Source organism: Oncorhynchus mykiss, chromosome 22 (genome assembly GCF_057628025.1).
Source record: "Oncorhynchus mykiss isolate SJ-2025 chromosome 22, ASM5762802v1, whole genome shotgun sequence".
Classification (NCBI taxonomy): domain Eukaryota; kingdom Metazoa; phylum Chordata; class Actinopteri; order Salmoniformes; family Salmonidae; genus Oncorhynchus; species Oncorhynchus mykiss.
Genome location: NC_143043.1, coordinates 57,256,052 through 57,273,446, shown reverse-complemented (window position 1 = coordinate 57,273,446; position 17,395 = coordinate 57,256,052). Strand labels below are relative to the sequence as shown.

The window sequence follows — 17,395 nt, the reverse complement described above, 5'->3', positions numbered from 1 at the left end:
AAGATAGTATGAAGGAGGTGTCAGTTCCCTCTGCCATGGTGGGTGTTAGTCTGCTGAAGAGGAGCTGTCATGAATGATTAGAATGGCCTGGGACTGAGAAGGATCACCATGAAGCAGATGCACGTCGGGTTGCCCATTAATCCCCATGTGGTCATCAGTTGTGATAACGACCATACGAGATCTCACACTTTAAATCACATTGTACAAGACTTATAACAGACTTTATTGACATGTCTTGATCTTGAGTTTCATAAACATGATTAAAATATGTATCAGTAAAAATGGGATATGACTTGTTCCATCGGTTTGTAATCGGATCGTGGTCTACGCCGACAGTTCTTCATCGGAGTTACACCAGGCCACCTAGCAGACAAAATAAAACACTGTACTAGTGATGCCATGAAAACATACGGTTCACAAACACTTAACCATGCCATATCCACTGAGATGGTGAAGCCGGTAACTACCTACCACATTCATACAGTAGGTTTATCTTCTGTATGTCCAGAACACTGGGTCCATCTCGCTGACCAATAGGAGTGTTGGGATCTGGTTTGGGGATGATGGTTGGGCTACCGTCCTCTGAGAAGGCATACCTGTATCAGAGAACGCAACCTTAGAAGAACACAGCCTTAGAACCCAACATTAGAGCACAACCTTAGAACCCAACATTAGAACACAACCTTAGAACCCAACATTAGAGCACAACCTTAGAACCCAACATTAGAGCACAACCTTAGAACCCAACATTAGAGCACAACCTTAGAACCCAACATTAGAGCACAACCTTAGAACCGAACATTGGAACACAACCTTAGAACCCAACATTAGAGCACAACCTTAGAACTGAACATTAGAACACAACCGTAGAACCGAACATTAGAACACAACCTTAGAACCCAACATTAGAGCACAACCGTAGAACCGAACATTAGAACACAACCTTAGAACCCAACATTAGAGCACAACCGTAGAACCGAACATTAGAACACAACCGTAGAACCGAACATTAGAACACAACCTTAGAACCGAACATTAGAACACAACCTTAGAACCCAACATTAGAACACAACCTTAGAACCCAACATTAGAGCACAACCGTAGAACTGAACATTAGAACACAACCGTAGAACCGAACATTAGAACACAACCTTAGAACCCAACATTAGAACACAACCTTAGAACCCAACATTAGAGCACAACCGTAGAACCGAACATTAGAGCACAACCTTAGAACCCAACATTAGAACACAACCTTAGAACCAAACATTAGAGCACAACCGTAGAACCGAACATTAGAGCACAACCATGTTAAGACCTTGGTGATATGGACAACGATGAACTTGAAGCTCTTGACCCGCTCAGCCCCGTCAATGTGGATCGGGGAGTGCCCTCTGTTTTCTACCTACATTTACATATTACCTCAACTACCTCCCTGCAAATTGACTCGGTACCGTTACTCCTTGTATATATCATTATTATTGTTATTTATTGTGTTACAATTGTAGTTCTTTTTAACTCTGTATTGTTGGTTAAGGGCTCGTAAGTAAGCATTTCACGGTAAAGTCTAATCCTGTTGTATTCGGCGCATGTGACATAAAATTGGGTTTTGATTTTATAAACCAACTCACCTGCCATAGTGCATGATGGAGCCGTAATCATAGACAGTATTGAGGTTGTTGGTCTGGTACTTCTTAAAGTTATGCTTCTGACCTGTTTAGAGGGACAAAAATTTAAGGAAGTCATCATAGGTACAGTAAACACATGAATAGAGAGAGGGAGAGGGAGAGGGAGAGAGAGAGAGAGAGAGGGAGAGGGAGAGAGAGAGGGAGAGGGAGAGGGAGAGAGAGAGGGAGAGGGAGAGAGAGAGATGGAGCGAGAGAGGGAGAGGGGGAGAGAGAGAGAGGGAGAGGGAGGAGGAGAAGGAGAGGGAGCGAGAGAGGGAGAGGGAGAGAGAGAGAGAGAAGGAGAGGGAGCGGGAGAGGGAGGGAGAGCAAGCGAGGGAGAGGGAGAGAGAGTGAGCGAGAGAGTTGAGAGAGGGAGAGGGAGAGGGAGAGAGAGGGAGAGGGAGAGGGAGAGAGAGGGAGAGAGAGAGAGAGAGGGAGAGAGAGAGAGAGAGAGGGAGAGAGGGAGTGAGAGAGGAGAGAGAGTGAGCGAGAGAGTAGAGAGAGTGAGCGAGAGAGGAGAGAGGGAGAGGGAGAGGGAGAGGGAGAGGGAGAGAGGGAGAGAGAGAGAGAGAGGGAGAGAGCGAGAGGGAGAGGGAGCGGGAGAGTTGAGAGAGGGAGAGGGAGAGGGAGAGAGAGGGAGAGGGAGAGAGAGAGCGAGGGAGAGGGAGAGCAAAAGAGAGAGGGTCCCGTGTGGCTCATTTGGTAGAGCATGGGGCTTGCAATGACAGGGTTGTGGGTTCGGTTCCCACGGGGGACCAGTAAGAAAAATGAATACTATCACTTCAGTAAGTCGCTCTGGATAAGAGCATCTGCTAAAATACTCAAATGTAACTCTTATAGATAAAGTATTGATGGGACACTGACCCTTCCTGATGTTTTCTCACATGGTAGAAACATGGTGAGTATTGATGGGACACTGACCCTTCCTGATGTTTTCTCACATGGTAGAAACATGGTGAGTATTGATGGGACACTGACCCTTCCTGATGTTTTCTCACATGGTAGAAACACGGTGAGTATTGATGGGACACTGACCCTTCCTGATGTTTTCCCACATGGTAGAAACATGGTGAGTATTGATGGGACACTGACCCTTCCTGATGTTTTCTCACATGGTAGAAACACGGTGAGTATTGATGGGACACTGACCCTTCCTGATGTTTTCTCACATGGTAGAAACATGGTGAGTATTGATGGGACACTGACCCTTCCTGATGTTTTCTCACATGGTAGAAACATGGTGAGTATTGATGGGACACTGACCCTTCCTGATGTTTTCTCACATGGTAGAAACATGGTGAGTATTGATGGGACACTGACCCTTCCTGATGTTTTCTCACATGGTAGAAACATGGTGAGTATTGATGGGACACTGACCCTTCCTGATGTTTTCTCACATGGTAGAAACATGGTGAGTATTGATGGGACACTGACCCTTCCTGATGTTTTCCCATATGGTAGAAACATGGTGAGTATTGATGGGACACTGACCCTTCCTGATGTTTTCCCACATGATAGAAACATGGCGATCCCGGTCAGAGCGGGACTGCTCGTGCACAAAGCCCAGAGCGTGCATGAGTTCATGGGAGACGATTCCAGACCACATGCACCCAGGGGACTGCAGGGAGATGGGCTGAGGGCCTTCAGTCATACCCAGGAATGACCAGCAACTAGTGGTTCAACAGGGGAGAGACACGTTCAGCAAAACATATGGACTGACTGTATTAGCCTGGTCCCAGACCTGTTTGTGCTTTCTTGCCACAGTTATCAAGGCAGTACAAACAGACTTGGGACCAGGTTGTCACTGCATATCGTACATGAAGCAACTGAAACTAGAAGCAAGATGTTTCTGAATGTTATCCTAAGACGATGTCCATTGAGTAGTAAACCAAGATACAACACTGACCCAAACCTGGGCTGTATATCCAGGAAGTTGGTTTCATGGCTGCGAGGAACAAACTTCACACACGTTTCAAGTAAGATGTCCAGCATTCCCATCTCTATGGTGATTCTATCCATGTCATCTGTCAATCAAAATTAAACTCCAACTGTCACTAAAGCACAAACGAATAATTGGCATTAAAAGTGTGAAGTCAGTGTAGATCAGTTCACGATGTGCCATGTAGAATCAAAAGATAAAAGCTGAAATATGATAAGAGTCATTTTCAATGGGAGTCATAACCTGAGTCTTAACTTTACAATTTGGTGATAGCTACCTAATACACCTGCTACCTGCTACCTGCCATACTGTGAAGATCAGCTCACAATGAGTCATAGATACATGAGACAAAACAGAGAAATGTAAAATTATAGAATCAGAAAGCCTTAAAGAATGTACAGATACTTGCCATATTGTGGAGAGATAATGTAGGGAACATAGACAGATCCATCCACTGACTTGGGCCAGAGGCAGGAGTTACCAGGGCAGGTAATGGCGCTGCGGCTCTGTATGTTGTAGGAGCTGGCAATGTCTCCTTCCCTGAAGGACAGGCCTCGGGCTCTAGGGCTGCCCAGCCCTGTCAAAGAGACATGATCACCATGTTACCACTGTGACAGGTACTGTAGTAGAACCATGTTACCGTCCCTCTCACAAACACCTGGAATGTGTCCCAAAATGACACCTTATTCCCTACATAGTGCACTACTTTAGACCAGAGCCCTATGGGCCGTGGCACCCTATTCCCTATATAGTGCACTACTTTAGACCAGAGCCCTATGGGCCGTGGCACCCTATTCCCTATATAGTGCACTACTTTAGACCAGAGCACTATGGGCCGTGGCACCTTATTCCCTATATAGTGCACTACTTTTGACCAGAGCCCCAAACACAGTATGTCTCCTTCCCTGTCAACCCCTACCCCAAACACAGTATATCTCTCCAGCCCCAAACACAGTATATCTCCTTCCCTGTCAACCCCTACCCCAAACACAGTATATCTCCTTCCCTGTCAACCCCTACCCCAAACACAGTATATCTCCTTCCCTGTCAACCCCTACCCCAAACACAGTATATCTCCTTCCCTGTCAACCCCTACCCCAAACACAGTATATCTCCTTCCCTGTCAACCCCTACCCCAAACACAGTATATCTCCTTCCCTGTCAACCCCTACCCCAAACACAGTATATCTCTCCAGCCCCAAACACAGTATATCTCCTTCCCTGTCAACCCCTACCCCAAACACAGTATATCTCCTTCCCTGTCAACCCCTACCCCAAACACAGTATATCTCCTTCCCTGTCAACCCCTACCCCAAACACAGTATGTCTCTCCAGCCCCAAACACAGTATATCTCCTTCCCTGTCTACCCCTACCCCAAACACAGTATATCTCCTTCCCTGTCTACCCCTACCCCAAACACAGTATATCTCCTTCCCTGTCAACCCCTACCCCAAACACAGTATATCTCCTTCCCTGTCAACCCCTACCCCAAACACAGTATGTCTCTCCAGCCCCAAACACAGTATATCTCCTTCCCTGTCTACCCCTACACCAAACACAGTATATCTCTCCAGCCCCAAACACAGTATGTCTCCTTCCCTGTCAACCCCTACCCCAAACACAGTATATCTCCTTCCCTGTCAACCCCTACCCCAAACACAGTATATCTCCTTCCCTGTCAACCCCTACCCCAAACACAGTATATCTCCTTCCCTGTCTACCCCTACCCCAAACACAGTATATCTCCTTCCCTGTCAACCCCTACCCCAAACACAGTATATCTCCTTCCCTGTCAACCCCTACCCCAAACACAGTATCTCTCCAGCCCCAAACACAGTATATCTCCTTCCCTGTCAACCCCTACACCAAACACAGTATATCTCTCCAGCCCCAAACACAGTATGTCTCCTTCCCTGTCAACCCCTACCCCAAACACAGTATATCTCTCCAGCCCCAAACACAGTATGTCTCCTTCCCTGTCAACCCCTACCCCAAACACAGTATATCTCTCCAGCCCCAAACACAGTATGTCTCCTTCCCTGTCAACCCCTACCCCAAACACAGTATATCTCCTTCCCTGTCAACCCCTACCCCAAACACAGTATATCTCCTTCCCTGTCAACCCCTACCCCAAACACAGTATATCTCCTTCCCTGTAAACTCCTACCCCAAACACAGTATATCTCCTCCCCTGTCAACTCCTACCCCAAACACAGTATATCTCCTCCCCTGTCAACCCCTACCCCAAACACAGTATATCTCCTTCCCTGTCAACCCCTACCCCAAACACAGTATATCTCTCCAGCCCCAAACACAGTATATCTCCTTCCCTGTCAACCCCTACCCCAAACACAGTATATCTCCTTCCCTGTCAACCCCTACCCCAAACACAGTATATCTCCTTCCCTGTCAACCCCTACCCCAAACACAGTATATCTCCTTCCCTGTCAACTCCTACCCCAAACACAGTATATCTCCTTCCCTGTCAACTCCTACCCCAAACACAGTATATCTCCTTCCCTGTCAACCCCTACCCCAAACACAGTATATCTCCTTCCCTGTCAACCCCTACCCCAAACACAGTATATCTCCTTCCCTGTCAACCCCTACCCCAAACACAGTATATCTCCTTCCCTGTCAACCCCTACCCCAAACACAGTATATCTCCTTCCCTGTCAACCCCTACCCCAAACACAGTATATCTCCTTCCCTGTCTACCCCTACCCCAAACACAGTATATCTCCTTCCCTGTCAACCCCTACCCCAAACACAGTATATCTCCTTCCCTGTCAACCCCTACCCCAAACACAGTATATCTCCTTCCCTGTAAACTCCAACCCCAAACTAAGCAACTGATACAATACTTACTCCCATTGGTTCTCAGGATCCTGTCCATTGCATTCATTTCCTCTGGACCCCTAAACACCTCTATTATAAATGGATAATAGAAGTGTGTTAAGATACATTCTGAAAATATGTGCCACATTAAATACAAAATCATGTTCATGGAAATATTTCAACAATTTACCTGAGTTTCCTCTTTTCAACCTTTTCATTTCTTGTATCACTGATGAATTCTGTGGAAGAAATGTTCATTTCAGAAAGTATTACGTGAGAGAGCACCACTAAGGTAAGATTCATTCTAAACTAAATTCAGCACTTACCTGGATAGGTAGAGCGGAGGTATAGGTCATCATTCCCAAGATGATTCCTAGAGAGATCATGAGTTTCATGTCCTTGGGCCAGACTGGTCTCTGATCCAGATTTAGGTCCTAACTCCACACCTATATAGACTACCCCCCCCCCCCCCCCCCCCCTCACCTCCCGACGTCTGCACTGATTGGTTACATGTTCTGATGTTACAGGATGAATCACAGCCCAGAGCGTTGTCCCTCGTGGCGTCCTATGACATTAACATCTAATCCGTTGATGACCCTAAACAGCATCCTCCAGCTTCACCCCATACTTTTACACAGGACATTCAGCACTTTCAGAGATGAGCCACCCAAAGGTGTTCGTTGTCCCAGAACAGACATATTTCAAACAGGTAAACAGTCATTTCTCAGACTTGTGTGATGCAACAACATGTTTACACAGAAAAACAGAAGAGCAACTGAGTTGTCAATCGATCTTTATTTAAATGCTCCCATTATCTGACGCCAGAGATTCAGTGGATGATGTTTCTCTGTTTGATCTTTCTAATCGTCCAGGGTTTCTGTCAGGAGAGAGAGAGAGAGGACACATCTAGTGATCATACCTTTGTTCTATATTGACAACCTTTGAAAACAAAATGCAAAATGGGAGGAAATTAATACAAAATAATAACCTATTTAAAAATGTAAAATAAACTTTGCCTCAGAAATATAAAGGAAATATTGTTTGCTACCAACCACATTTGTAGAGTTTGTTAATCTTCATTTTGTCCAGTTGACTGAGACCGGTTCTCTGTCCCAGATGGGTGTTGTGGTTCTTCCTCTTAGGTTTGATGGTAGGATCTCCATCTTCTGAATACGAATACCTGCATTTACACAAACGACATTGTGAGACTTTCTTCACATATAATTCCATCTGATAATTGTGTGTGTGTGTGTGTGTGTGTGTGTGTATGTGTGTGTGTGTGTGTGTGTGTATGTGTGTGTGTATGTGTGTGTGTATGTGTGTGTGTATGTGTGTGTGTGTATATGTGTGTATGTGTGTGTGTGTGTGTATATGTGTGTGTGTATGTGTGTGTGTATGTGTGTGTGTGTATATGTGTGTATGTGTGTGTGTGTGTGTATATGTGTGTGTGTATGTGTGTGTGTGTGTGTATATGTGTGTATGTGTGTGCGTGCGTGCGTGCGTGTATGTGTGTGTGTGTGTGTGTGTGTGTGTGTGTGTGTGTGTGTGTGTGTGTGTGTGTGTGTGTGTGTGTGTGTGTGTGTGTGTGTGTGTGTGCGTGTCCTAGCTACATACATCCCAAAGTGCATGATGGAGTCGTAGTCATAGGGGACGCCCAGAGAGTTGGTTTTGAACTTCTCAAAGTTCCGTACGCGATCTGTTGATGGACAACACACATCAGTTGGTTGAATATACTGAACGAACATTAAATTGACCCCAAATCACAGTGTCAACACCTTGTCCGTCTCACCCTTCCAAATGTTCTCCCACAGGACAGTGACATAGTTGTCGCGGTCGATGCGGGAATGTTCGTGCACGAAGCCCAGGGCGTGCATGAGTTCGTGGGAGGCCACGCCAGACAACATACAGCCAGGAGACTGTAGAGATAAAGTCTGTCTGCCACCACGCTGCCCTAGGTACGACCAACACCTAAACAACAACAACAACAACAACAGTGCACACAGTTCCTTATCGAAAAGGGGAGACAAGGGCCGTCCGTAATGACACCTTATTCTCTACATAGTGTTACTCTGTCATGTTTCCCCTACATAGTGTTACTCTGTCATGTTTCCCCTACATAGTGTTACTCTGTCATGTTTCCCCTACATAGTGTTATACTGTGTCATGTTTCCCCTACATAGTGTTACTCTGTCATGTTTCCCCTACATAGTGTTATACTGTGTCATGTTTCCCCTACATAGTGTTATACTGTGTCATGTTTCCCCTACATAGTGTTATACTGTGTCATGTTTCCCCTACATAGTGTTATACTGTGTCATGTTTCCCCTACATAGTGTTACTTTGTCATGTTTCCCCTACATAGTGTTATACTGTGTCATGTTTCCCCTACATAGTGTTATACTGTGTCATGTTTCCCCTACATAGTGTTATACTGTGTCATGTTTCCCCTACATAGTGTTACTCTGTGTCATGTTTCCCCTACATAGTGTTACTCTGTCATGTTTCCCCTACATAGTGTTACTCTGTGTCATGTTTCCCTTACATAGTGTTATACTGTGTCATGTTTCCCCATACATAGTGTTACTCTGTCATGTTTCCCCTACATAGTGTTATACTGTGTCATGTTTCCCCTACATAGTGTTATACTGTGTCATGTTTCCCCTACATAGTGTTATACTGTGTCATGTTTCCCCTACAGAGGTCAGAAATAGTGGGCTATGGGCCCTGGTCTAAAGTAGTGCACTACACAGGGAATAAGGTATCATTTGGGACACAACCATGGAATCAGACAATCTCATCATCAACACAGTACAAAGTGGTTCTCTCTCACCCTGACTTAGGCTGAATATCCAGGTAGTCCCTCTGGTGTGTCCATGGAACGAAACGCACACAGGTACCTCTCTCCATGTTCTCCATACCAGACTTTATTATCCTCTGATCCAAATCACCTGAGGAGGGAATGAGAGAAACACATCAAAGAAGAAGACCGAGCCCATATAGTAGATATACAGTTGAAGTCGGAAGTTTACATACACCTTAGTTTACATAGACATCCACCAACAATAAGTTGGGCCAAAATTCACCCAACTTATTGTGGGAAGCTTGTGGAAGGCTACCCAAAACCTTTGGTCCAAATCAAACAATTTAAAGGCAATACTAATTGCTAAATACTAATTGAGTGTATGTAAACGTCTGACCCACTGGGAATGTGATGAAAGAAATAAAAGCTGAAATAAATCATTCTCTCTACTATTATTTCACATTCTTAAAATAAAGTGGTGATCCTAACTGACATAAATCAGGGAATTTTTACTAGGATTAAATGTCAGGAATTGTGAAAAACTGAGTTTCAATGTATTTGGCTAAGGTGTATGTAAACTTCCGATTTCAACTGTATATCTACTATATGGGCTGGTGGAGGGGGAAGAAAATCACACAATAGTAATATTTAGTTGACTGATTGAACTTATTTTCCTTCTCAGTCTTCTTCTAATTCTAATACTAATTGAGTGTATGTAAACTTCCGATTTCAACCGTATATATACACAACATATTAGTGGAAAAGGTACAGGACCAACAGCACATATCTGAACCCCTGCTGTGTAGCCTGCTGGTAACTTACTGTAGTCCAATGACAGCCTGTATGAGATGTAGACCCATATCTGAAACCCTGCTGTGTAGCCTGCTGGTAACTTACTGTAGTCCAATGACAGCCTGTATGCGATGTAGACATGTCCGTCCACCGACTTGGACCACAGACAACTGCGTGCGAAACAGACCTTAGAGCGCCTCCCGGTAGTCACAGCGATATCTCCATCCCTGAAACTAGTGCCGTCTGGAACCTGGGCAGCTGAGGATGGCAGAGACAACACAACAAGGGTACATAGGAGCCATCCATACAGGTGTTTTATCCATTTTTTAAAATCCATTTTAGAATAAGGCTGTAATGTAGCAAAATGTGGAAAAAGTCAAGGGGTCTGAATATTTTCTGAATGCACTTTAAGACAGGAGAATTACTCCAGATATAACAGACTGACCCCAGCCCCCTGGCACATAGACTATTGCAGCATAAATACTGGAGGCTGAGACGGGGGGGTTAAGGGGACACTGTGGCCCAGGCCAACCAGGCAGGATATAACCCCACCTACTTTGCCAAAGCACAGCCCCCACACCACTAGCTGGATATAAACAGACCATCATCTTACTACCCTGAGACAAGGCTGAGTATAGTCCCCACACCACTAGATGGATATCAACAGACCACCATCATCGACATGGAAGAGTACCAGTAAGCCAGTGACTCAGCCCCTGTAATAGGGTCAGAGGCAGAGAATCCCAGTGGAAAGAGGGGAACCGGCCAGGCAGAGACAGCAAGGGTGGTTCGTTGCTCCAGTGCCTTGCCATTCACCGTCACACCCCTGGGCCAGACTACACTCAATCATAGGACCTACTGAAGAGATGAGTCTTCAATAGAGACTTAAAGGTTGAGACCGAGTTTGCGTCTCTCACATGGGTAGGCAGACCATTTCATAAAAATGGAGCTCTATAGGAGAAAGCCCTGCCTCCAGCTGTTTGCTTAGAAATTCTAGGGACAATTAGGAGGCCTGCGTCTTGTGACCGTAGCGCACGTGTAGGTATTTACGGCAGGACCAAATCAGAGAGATAGGTAGGAGCAAGCCCATGTAATGCTTTGTAGGTTAGCAGTAAAACCTAGAAATCAGCCCTAGTCTTAACAGGAAGCCAGTGTAGAGAGGCTAGCACTGGAGTAATATGATTTTTTTTTAAATGGTTCTAGTCAGGATTCTAGCAGCCGTGTTTAGCATTAACTGAAGTTAATTTAGTGCTTTATCCGGGTAGCCGGAAAGTAGAGCAATGAATCAAATCAAATCAAATCAAATGTATTTATATAGCCCTTCGTACATCAGCTGATATCTCAAAGTGCTGTACAGAAACCCATCCTAAAACCCCAAACAGCAAGCAATGCAGGTGTAGAAGCACGGTGGCTAGGAAAAACTCCCTAGAAAGGCCAAAACCTAGGAAGAAACCTAGAGAGGAACCAGGCTATGTGGGGTGGCCAGTCCTCTTCTGGCTGTGCCGGGTGGAGATTATAACAAAACATGGTCAAGATGTTCAAATGTTCATAAATGACCAACATGGTCGAATAATAATAAGGCAGAATAGTTGAAACTGGAGCAGCAGCACAGTCAGGTGGACTGGGGACAGCAAGGAGTCATCATGTAGTCTAACCTAGAAGTAACAAAAGCATGGATTCAAGCTGTCCTTGAAACAGTCTTGATATGTTCGTCAAAAGAGAGATCAGGGTCCAGAGTAACGCCGAGGTCCTTCGCGGTTTTATTTGAGACGACTGAACAACCATCAAGATTGATTGTCAGATCCAACAGTATATCTATTTGTTTCTTGGGACCTAGAACAAGCATCTCTGTTTGTCCTTATGTATGAAACACAGGCTTCCAGGTTTGACCATTTTTGGGCTTCAACATGTTTCATTGAAATGTACAGCTGTGTGTCGTCCGCATAGCAGTGACATTGTGTTTCCGAATGACATCACCAAGAGGTAAAATATATAGTGAAAACAATAGTGGTCCTAAAACAGAACCTTGAGGAACACCGAAACCTAACATTGATTCATCAGAGGACAAACCATCCCCCGAGACTAACTGATATCTTTCCGACAGATAAGATCTAAACCAGGCCAGAACTTGTCCGTGTAGACCAAGTTGGGTTTCCAATCTCTCCAAAAGAATGTGGTGATCGATGGTATCAAAAGCAGCACTAAGGTCTAGGAGCACGAGAACAGATGCAGAGCCTCAGTCTGATGCCATTAAAATGTAATTTACCACCTTCACAAGTGCAGTCTCAGTGCTATGATGGGGTCTAAAACCAGACTGAAGCATTTCGTTTCGTTTCATTTCGCTTTTTCAAAACATTTTGAGAAGAATGGGAAATTAAATAAAAAAATAATTAATTAATTATTTTTTATTTAAAAATATTTCTTGGTCAAGTTTTGGCTTTTTCAAGAGAGGCTTTATTACTGTCACTTTCAGTGAGTTTGGTACACATCCAGAGGATAGGAAGCCGTTTATTATGTTCAACATAGGAGAGCCAAGCACAGGAAGCAGCTCTTTCAGTAGTTGGAATAGGGTCCAGTGGGCCATTACTGTTTTTGTGAATGTGTCAAGAGATACAGGATTAAAGACTGTAGTGTCTCCATTGATCCTGGGTCCTGGCAGTTCTGTGCAGACTCAGGACCACTGAGTTGTGGAGAAATACTCTGATTCAGGCAGGGTAACATCACTAGGGAGGATGCAAACAGGCCAAACAAAATCATCAAAAAGACTGGATCTACCATCGGCAACAACCAGGATAAACCATGCTGGATAAGTTGGTCCTCAGAAAGATTAGAACTATAGAGGCCAACACTAGCCACAGTACCTGGAGCATCACAGTGATTTAACCAACACTAGCCACAGTACCTGGAACATCACAGTGATATAACCAACACTAGCCAGCCCCTCCACAGTACCTGGAGCATCACAGTGATATAACCACCACTAGCCACAGTACCTGGAACATCACAGTGATATAACCACCACTAGCCACAGTACCTGGAGCATCACAGTGCGATGGCAGACTGATTCATTTTACCCAGGGCCAAAACAGAACGTTTGTGCAGATCTGCAGATCCTTCTTACCATTTTTTTAAAACTCCATTGATGATATGCTGCTTGTAATGTCTGTGTGTCCTTGTTGTGTTTTATGTGTATTACTGGTAATGTACTTGGCCAAAAGTATGTGGACACCTGTTAGTTTAACATCTCATTCCAAAATTATGGGTATTAATATGGAGTTGGTCCCTCCTTTGCTGCTATAACAGCCTCCACTCTTCTGGGAAGGCTTTTCACTAGATGTTGGAACATTGCTGCTATAACAGCCTCCACTCCTCTGGGAAGGCTTTCCACTATATGTTGGAACATTGCTGCTATAACAGCCTCCACTCTTCTGGGAAGGCTTTCCACTAGATGTTGGAGCATTGCTGCTATAACAGCCTCCACTCTTCTGGGAAGGCTTTCCACTAGATGTTGGAACATTGCTGCTATAACAGCCTCCACTCTTCTGGGAAGGCTTTCCACTAGATGTTGGAACATTGCTGCTATAACAGCCTCCACTCTTCTGGGAAGGCTTTCCACTAGATGTTGGAACATTGCTGCTATAACAACCTCCACTCTTCTGGGAAGGCTTTCCACTAGATGTTGGAACATTGCTGCTATAACAGCCTCCACTCTTCTGGGAAGGCTTCCCACTAGATGTTGGAACATTGCTGCTATAACAGCCTCCACTCTTCTGGGAAGGCTTCCCACTAGATGTTGGAACATTTCTGAGGGGACTTGCTTCCATTCATCCACCAGAGCATTAGTGAAGTCAGACACAGTGACTACAATATTACTTTTTTTTTTTTTTCGCCGGAGGAGGTCCTACAGATTTTTGTCCAAATAAAATGTCCGGGTTGAAACGAAGATGTTGCTAAACATGTTGTTCCTCTTCTTCTTTGAGTTTTTATTGGCCGACCGCAACCAACTAACAGGTACATACACCGCCCCCTACTGTATTGGAGTGTGGGGCTGGTCACGACCTATCTATATTCTCTTAATAACTGACCCAAAAATGTAAGAAACAATTATAATAAAAAATGTACTCTTCACTAAGGAACCTGGGAGGCGGAGCCTCTTCATGCTCCCTGTAACATTTCTGCTATAAAGTCCTGGAGGTCTAGAAATCTATTTTGCCACCTTCACAATGATTGACTAGTGCAATTTATCACAAAGTCCACCTTCTTCACTGTTAGTGTGTCGGGTTCCTTCTCGTGTATGGCCTTCACTGCAGACTGTGGCACATCCACTGCCATCTCATCTCTACTCAAGCTATTTTCACTGCCTCCACATAGGAGACCTGCTGGATGGCCCTGATCCACTGTAACCTCCATCCGTACACAGCACTCAGGGAACGTGATCCCCATCACAATCACAACAACATACTCTTCAACTAATACATATTTATTCCTACAACAAACACTTGCCAGGTGTCCAAACTTTTTACAATTGTAACATTGCAGCAGCTTCTGCATAGCTCACATAATACAAGTTTTATATACATTGGGATGACTATTTCATCAAACAGTAAAACCGATAGGTTTTTCTCCTTCTTTCCGTGGATCATTTAATTCAATCGACGTGCGTCTACCACTGCTCGAATGTTATCCCTAAAACCACACAGCCTCTATGTCCAACGAGACGCCAGAGATGACACCTTTAACCGGTGCCCCAATCTGAAAACCATAGCGTTCCACATCATACGGCGCCATCTTGTCGAGCCACAGAGCTTTCTCTTTTTATGCTTTTGACACACACAAAATCAGCATCATCCCGCTCCTGGTCACTCTAACCGATTCCACTTTTCTCGGTTAGTCATTCACCATATTCGAGACCGCAAACAGGTCACCCCCCCAAAAAAAAACATCCTTGTTTGTGAATCACACTCCAACTACAAACTGCTGTTCATTTCCAACTTTCCAGTCCCCATCGTCCCCTCATTCTCACCAAATGTAAATCGCACAATGCTTCCCCCATTGATTCTAGATTTTACAACTCCCTCCTCACTTCTTGTTAAATAGTTTGATTGAAATAGTTAATAAGAGTGAAACGTTTGGCAGGAAGCCAAGTAGCAACAAACAGTACAGTAGTACGGAGACAGGAAGCCAAGTAGCAACAAACAGTACAGTAGTACGGAGACAGGAAGCCAAGTAGCAACAAACAGTACAGTAGTACGGAGACAGGAAGCCAAGTAGCAACAAACAGTACAGTAGTACGGAGACAGGAAGCCAAGTAGCAACAAACAGTACAGTAGTACGGAGACAGGAAGCCAAGTAGGAACAAACAGTACAGTAGTACGGAGACAGGAAGCCAAGTAGCAACAAACAGTACAGTAGTACGGAGACAGGAAGCCAAGTAGCAACAAACAGTACAGTAGTACGGAGACAGGAAGCCAAGTAGGAACAAACAGTACAGTAGTACGGAGACAGGAAGCCAAGTAGCAACAAACAGTACAGTAGTACGGAGACAGGAAGCCAAGTAGCAACAAACAGTACAGTAGTACGGAGACAGGAAGCCAAGTAGAAACAAACAGTACAGTAGTACGGAGACAGGAAGCCAAGTAGGAACAAACAGTACAGTAGTACGGAGACAGGAAGCCAAGTAGCAACAAACAGTACAGTAGTACGGAGACAGGAAGCCAAGTAGCAACAAACAGTACAGTAGTACAGAGACAGGAAGCCAAGTAGCAACAAACAGTACAGTAGTACGGAGACAACGTGGAAGTAGGTTGTGTCACCAGTCATGTGATTAGTCCACTGAGACAGGCGTGAATCAGAGAACTGCTCTGATTCACGCTTGTTTTTTGCCTAGTGTAGACCTATAGCAAAAGATGAAGGGATTTCTTACCTTGGAACTCATTGGCTTCTATGATTTGATCCATCGCTGTCATCTCACTGCGTATAATGTGATCATCTGAAACATTAAATATGTTAATCATGGTATTCCTGTACTATGAAATGTTGAGTAATATGTGGGATGTTTACCTGAATAACTTTTAGGGAACCTTTTGGAGCTCACTGAGGTACTCTACAAAATACAGAGAAATATCATTTTCCTTTTTATAAAAACTCTACATTAAACAGTTTGGGTACAACAGGTTTAACTTGCACTAGTGTTTACCTGAGCAGGTATGGCCCAGGTACAACAGATGTAAACCACCATGGACAGCAGGGAAGACACAGTCAAGTCCATCATGGGAATCAGGAAATGTCGAGTACTGCTGGCATCAGCCTTATATACAGCAGCTTCTTGGTATGACTCTAGAAAGTATCCATTATAGTGTTTAACAACCTAATTGTAGAGCCTTCAACCTGTTGTTTAACATAACTACAGGTATTCCTGTTCAGGGCTTGGTGGGATACACCTCGCAAACATCAACATCATTCAGCACTGTAGCGTCATGTCTGTCGACATAATGATAATGACTCCAGCTCCACTCCAACAGAGTGTTATATTTAACCAACAAGGCCAGAGGGGGTGTGGTATATGACCAATATACCACGGTTAAGGGCTGGAGTGGCTGGATACAGCCCTTAGCCGTAGTATATTGACCATATACCACAAATCCCAGAGAAATATTATTGCTATTATAAACTGATTACCATAGTAATTAGAGCTGTAAACAAGTCGTTTTGTGTCATACCCGTGGCATATTGTCTCATATACTGTACTACAGCTTTCACCCGATCAACATCCAGGGCTCGAACGACCCAGTTTATAATATGCATTAGGTGATAATTAGCTGAAATTAGATGTTTGTATTGGTGCTGCAGTGGAAACATTCTTTGGTTTGTTCTTTACAACATATAGGTTTGTTCTTTACAACAGAGGTTTGTTCTTTACAACATAGAGGTTGCTACTATCGTGTTCATTATATTGTAGACTAGTCTAGGGAGGATCACTGTATTGTAGAGTTGTAGACTAGTCTAGGGAGGATCATTATATTGTAGACTAGTCTAGGGAGGATCATTATATTCTAGACTAGTCTAGGGAGGATCATTATATTCTAGACTAGTCTAGGGAGGATCATTATATTGTAGTGTTGTAGACTAGTCAAGGGAGGATCATTATATTGTAGACTAGTCTAGGGAGGATCATTATATTGTAGTGTTGTAGACTAGTCTAGGGAGGATCATTATATTGTAGACTAGTCTAGGGAGGATCATTATATTCTAGACTAGTCTAGGGAGGATCACTGTATTGTAGAGTTGTAGACTAGTCTAGGGAGGATCATTATATTGTAGACTAGTCTAGGGAGGATCATTATATTGCAGACTAGTCT

At 44.3% G+C, this 17,395-nt stretch overlaps 2 protein-coding genes across 2 annotated transcripts; both read right to left on the bottom strand.

The window, feature by feature from the left end:
- Positions 1-202: 202 nt before the first annotated feature.
- hce2l1 (high choriolytic enzyme 2-like 1) lies at positions 203-6,862 on the bottom strand. The gene is made up of 9 exons (XM_090216363.1): positions 6,772-6,862; positions 6,636-6,684; positions 6,476-6,535; positions 4,016-4,183; positions 3,574-3,691; positions 3,159-3,337; positions 1,632-1,713; positions 472-596; positions 203-363 (listed from the first exon to the last, which is right to left on the bottom strand). The coding sequence occupies exons 1-9, from the start codon at positions 6,838-6,840 to the stop codon at positions 350-352; spliced, it is 864 nt and encodes a 287-aa protein (XP_090072489.1). The 5' UTR covers positions 6,841-6,862; the 3' UTR covers positions 203-349.
- A 361-nt stretch (positions 6,863-7,223) lies between these two features.
- hce2l2 (high choriolytic enzyme 2-like 2) lies at positions 7,224-16,367 on the bottom strand. The gene is made up of 9 exons (XM_090216362.1): positions 16,234-16,367; positions 16,098-16,140; positions 15,961-16,026; positions 10,143-10,295; positions 9,276-9,393; positions 8,235-8,413; positions 8,060-8,141; positions 7,498-7,625; positions 7,224-7,322 (listed from the first exon to the last, which is right to left on the bottom strand). The coding sequence occupies exons 1-9, from the start codon at positions 16,306-16,308 to the stop codon at positions 7,306-7,308; spliced, it is 861 nt and encodes a 286-aa protein (XP_090072488.1). The 5' UTR covers positions 16,309-16,367; the 3' UTR covers positions 7,224-7,305.
- Positions 16,368-17,395: the final 1,028 nt, after the last annotated feature.

What these genes read in the sequence shown, in the direction of transcription:
- hce2l1 (XM_090216363.1), bottom strand. Translation starts at nt 6,840, where the DNA reads ATGAAACTCATGATCTCTCTAGGAATCATCTTGGGAATGATGACCTAT. An exon ending in GTTGAAAAGAGGAAACTCAG is followed by an intron (nt 6,536 to 6,635) that starts GTAAATTGTTGA and finishes CATTTATAATAG; the next exon opens with AGGTGTTTAGGGGTCCAGAG. An exon ending in GATCCTGAGAACCAATGGGA is followed by an intron (nt 4,184 to 6,475) that starts GTAAGTATTGTA and finishes TCTCTTTGACAG; the next exon opens with GGCTGGGCAGCCCTAGAGCC.
- hce2l2 (XM_090216362.1), bottom strand. Translation starts at nt 16,308, where the DNA reads ATGATGGACTTGACTGTGTCTTCCCTGCTGTCCATGGTGGTTTACATC. An exon ending in AGAAGCCAATGAGTTCCAAG is followed by an intron (nt 10,296 to 15,960) that starts GTAAGAAATCCC and finishes TGCCATCCTCAG; the next exon opens with CTGCCCAGGTTCCAGACGGC. An exon ending in TCCATCATGCACTTTGGGAT is followed by an intron (nt 7,626 to 8,059) that starts GTATGTAGCTAG and finishes GTGTAAATGCAG; the next exon opens with GTATTCGTATTCAGAAGATG.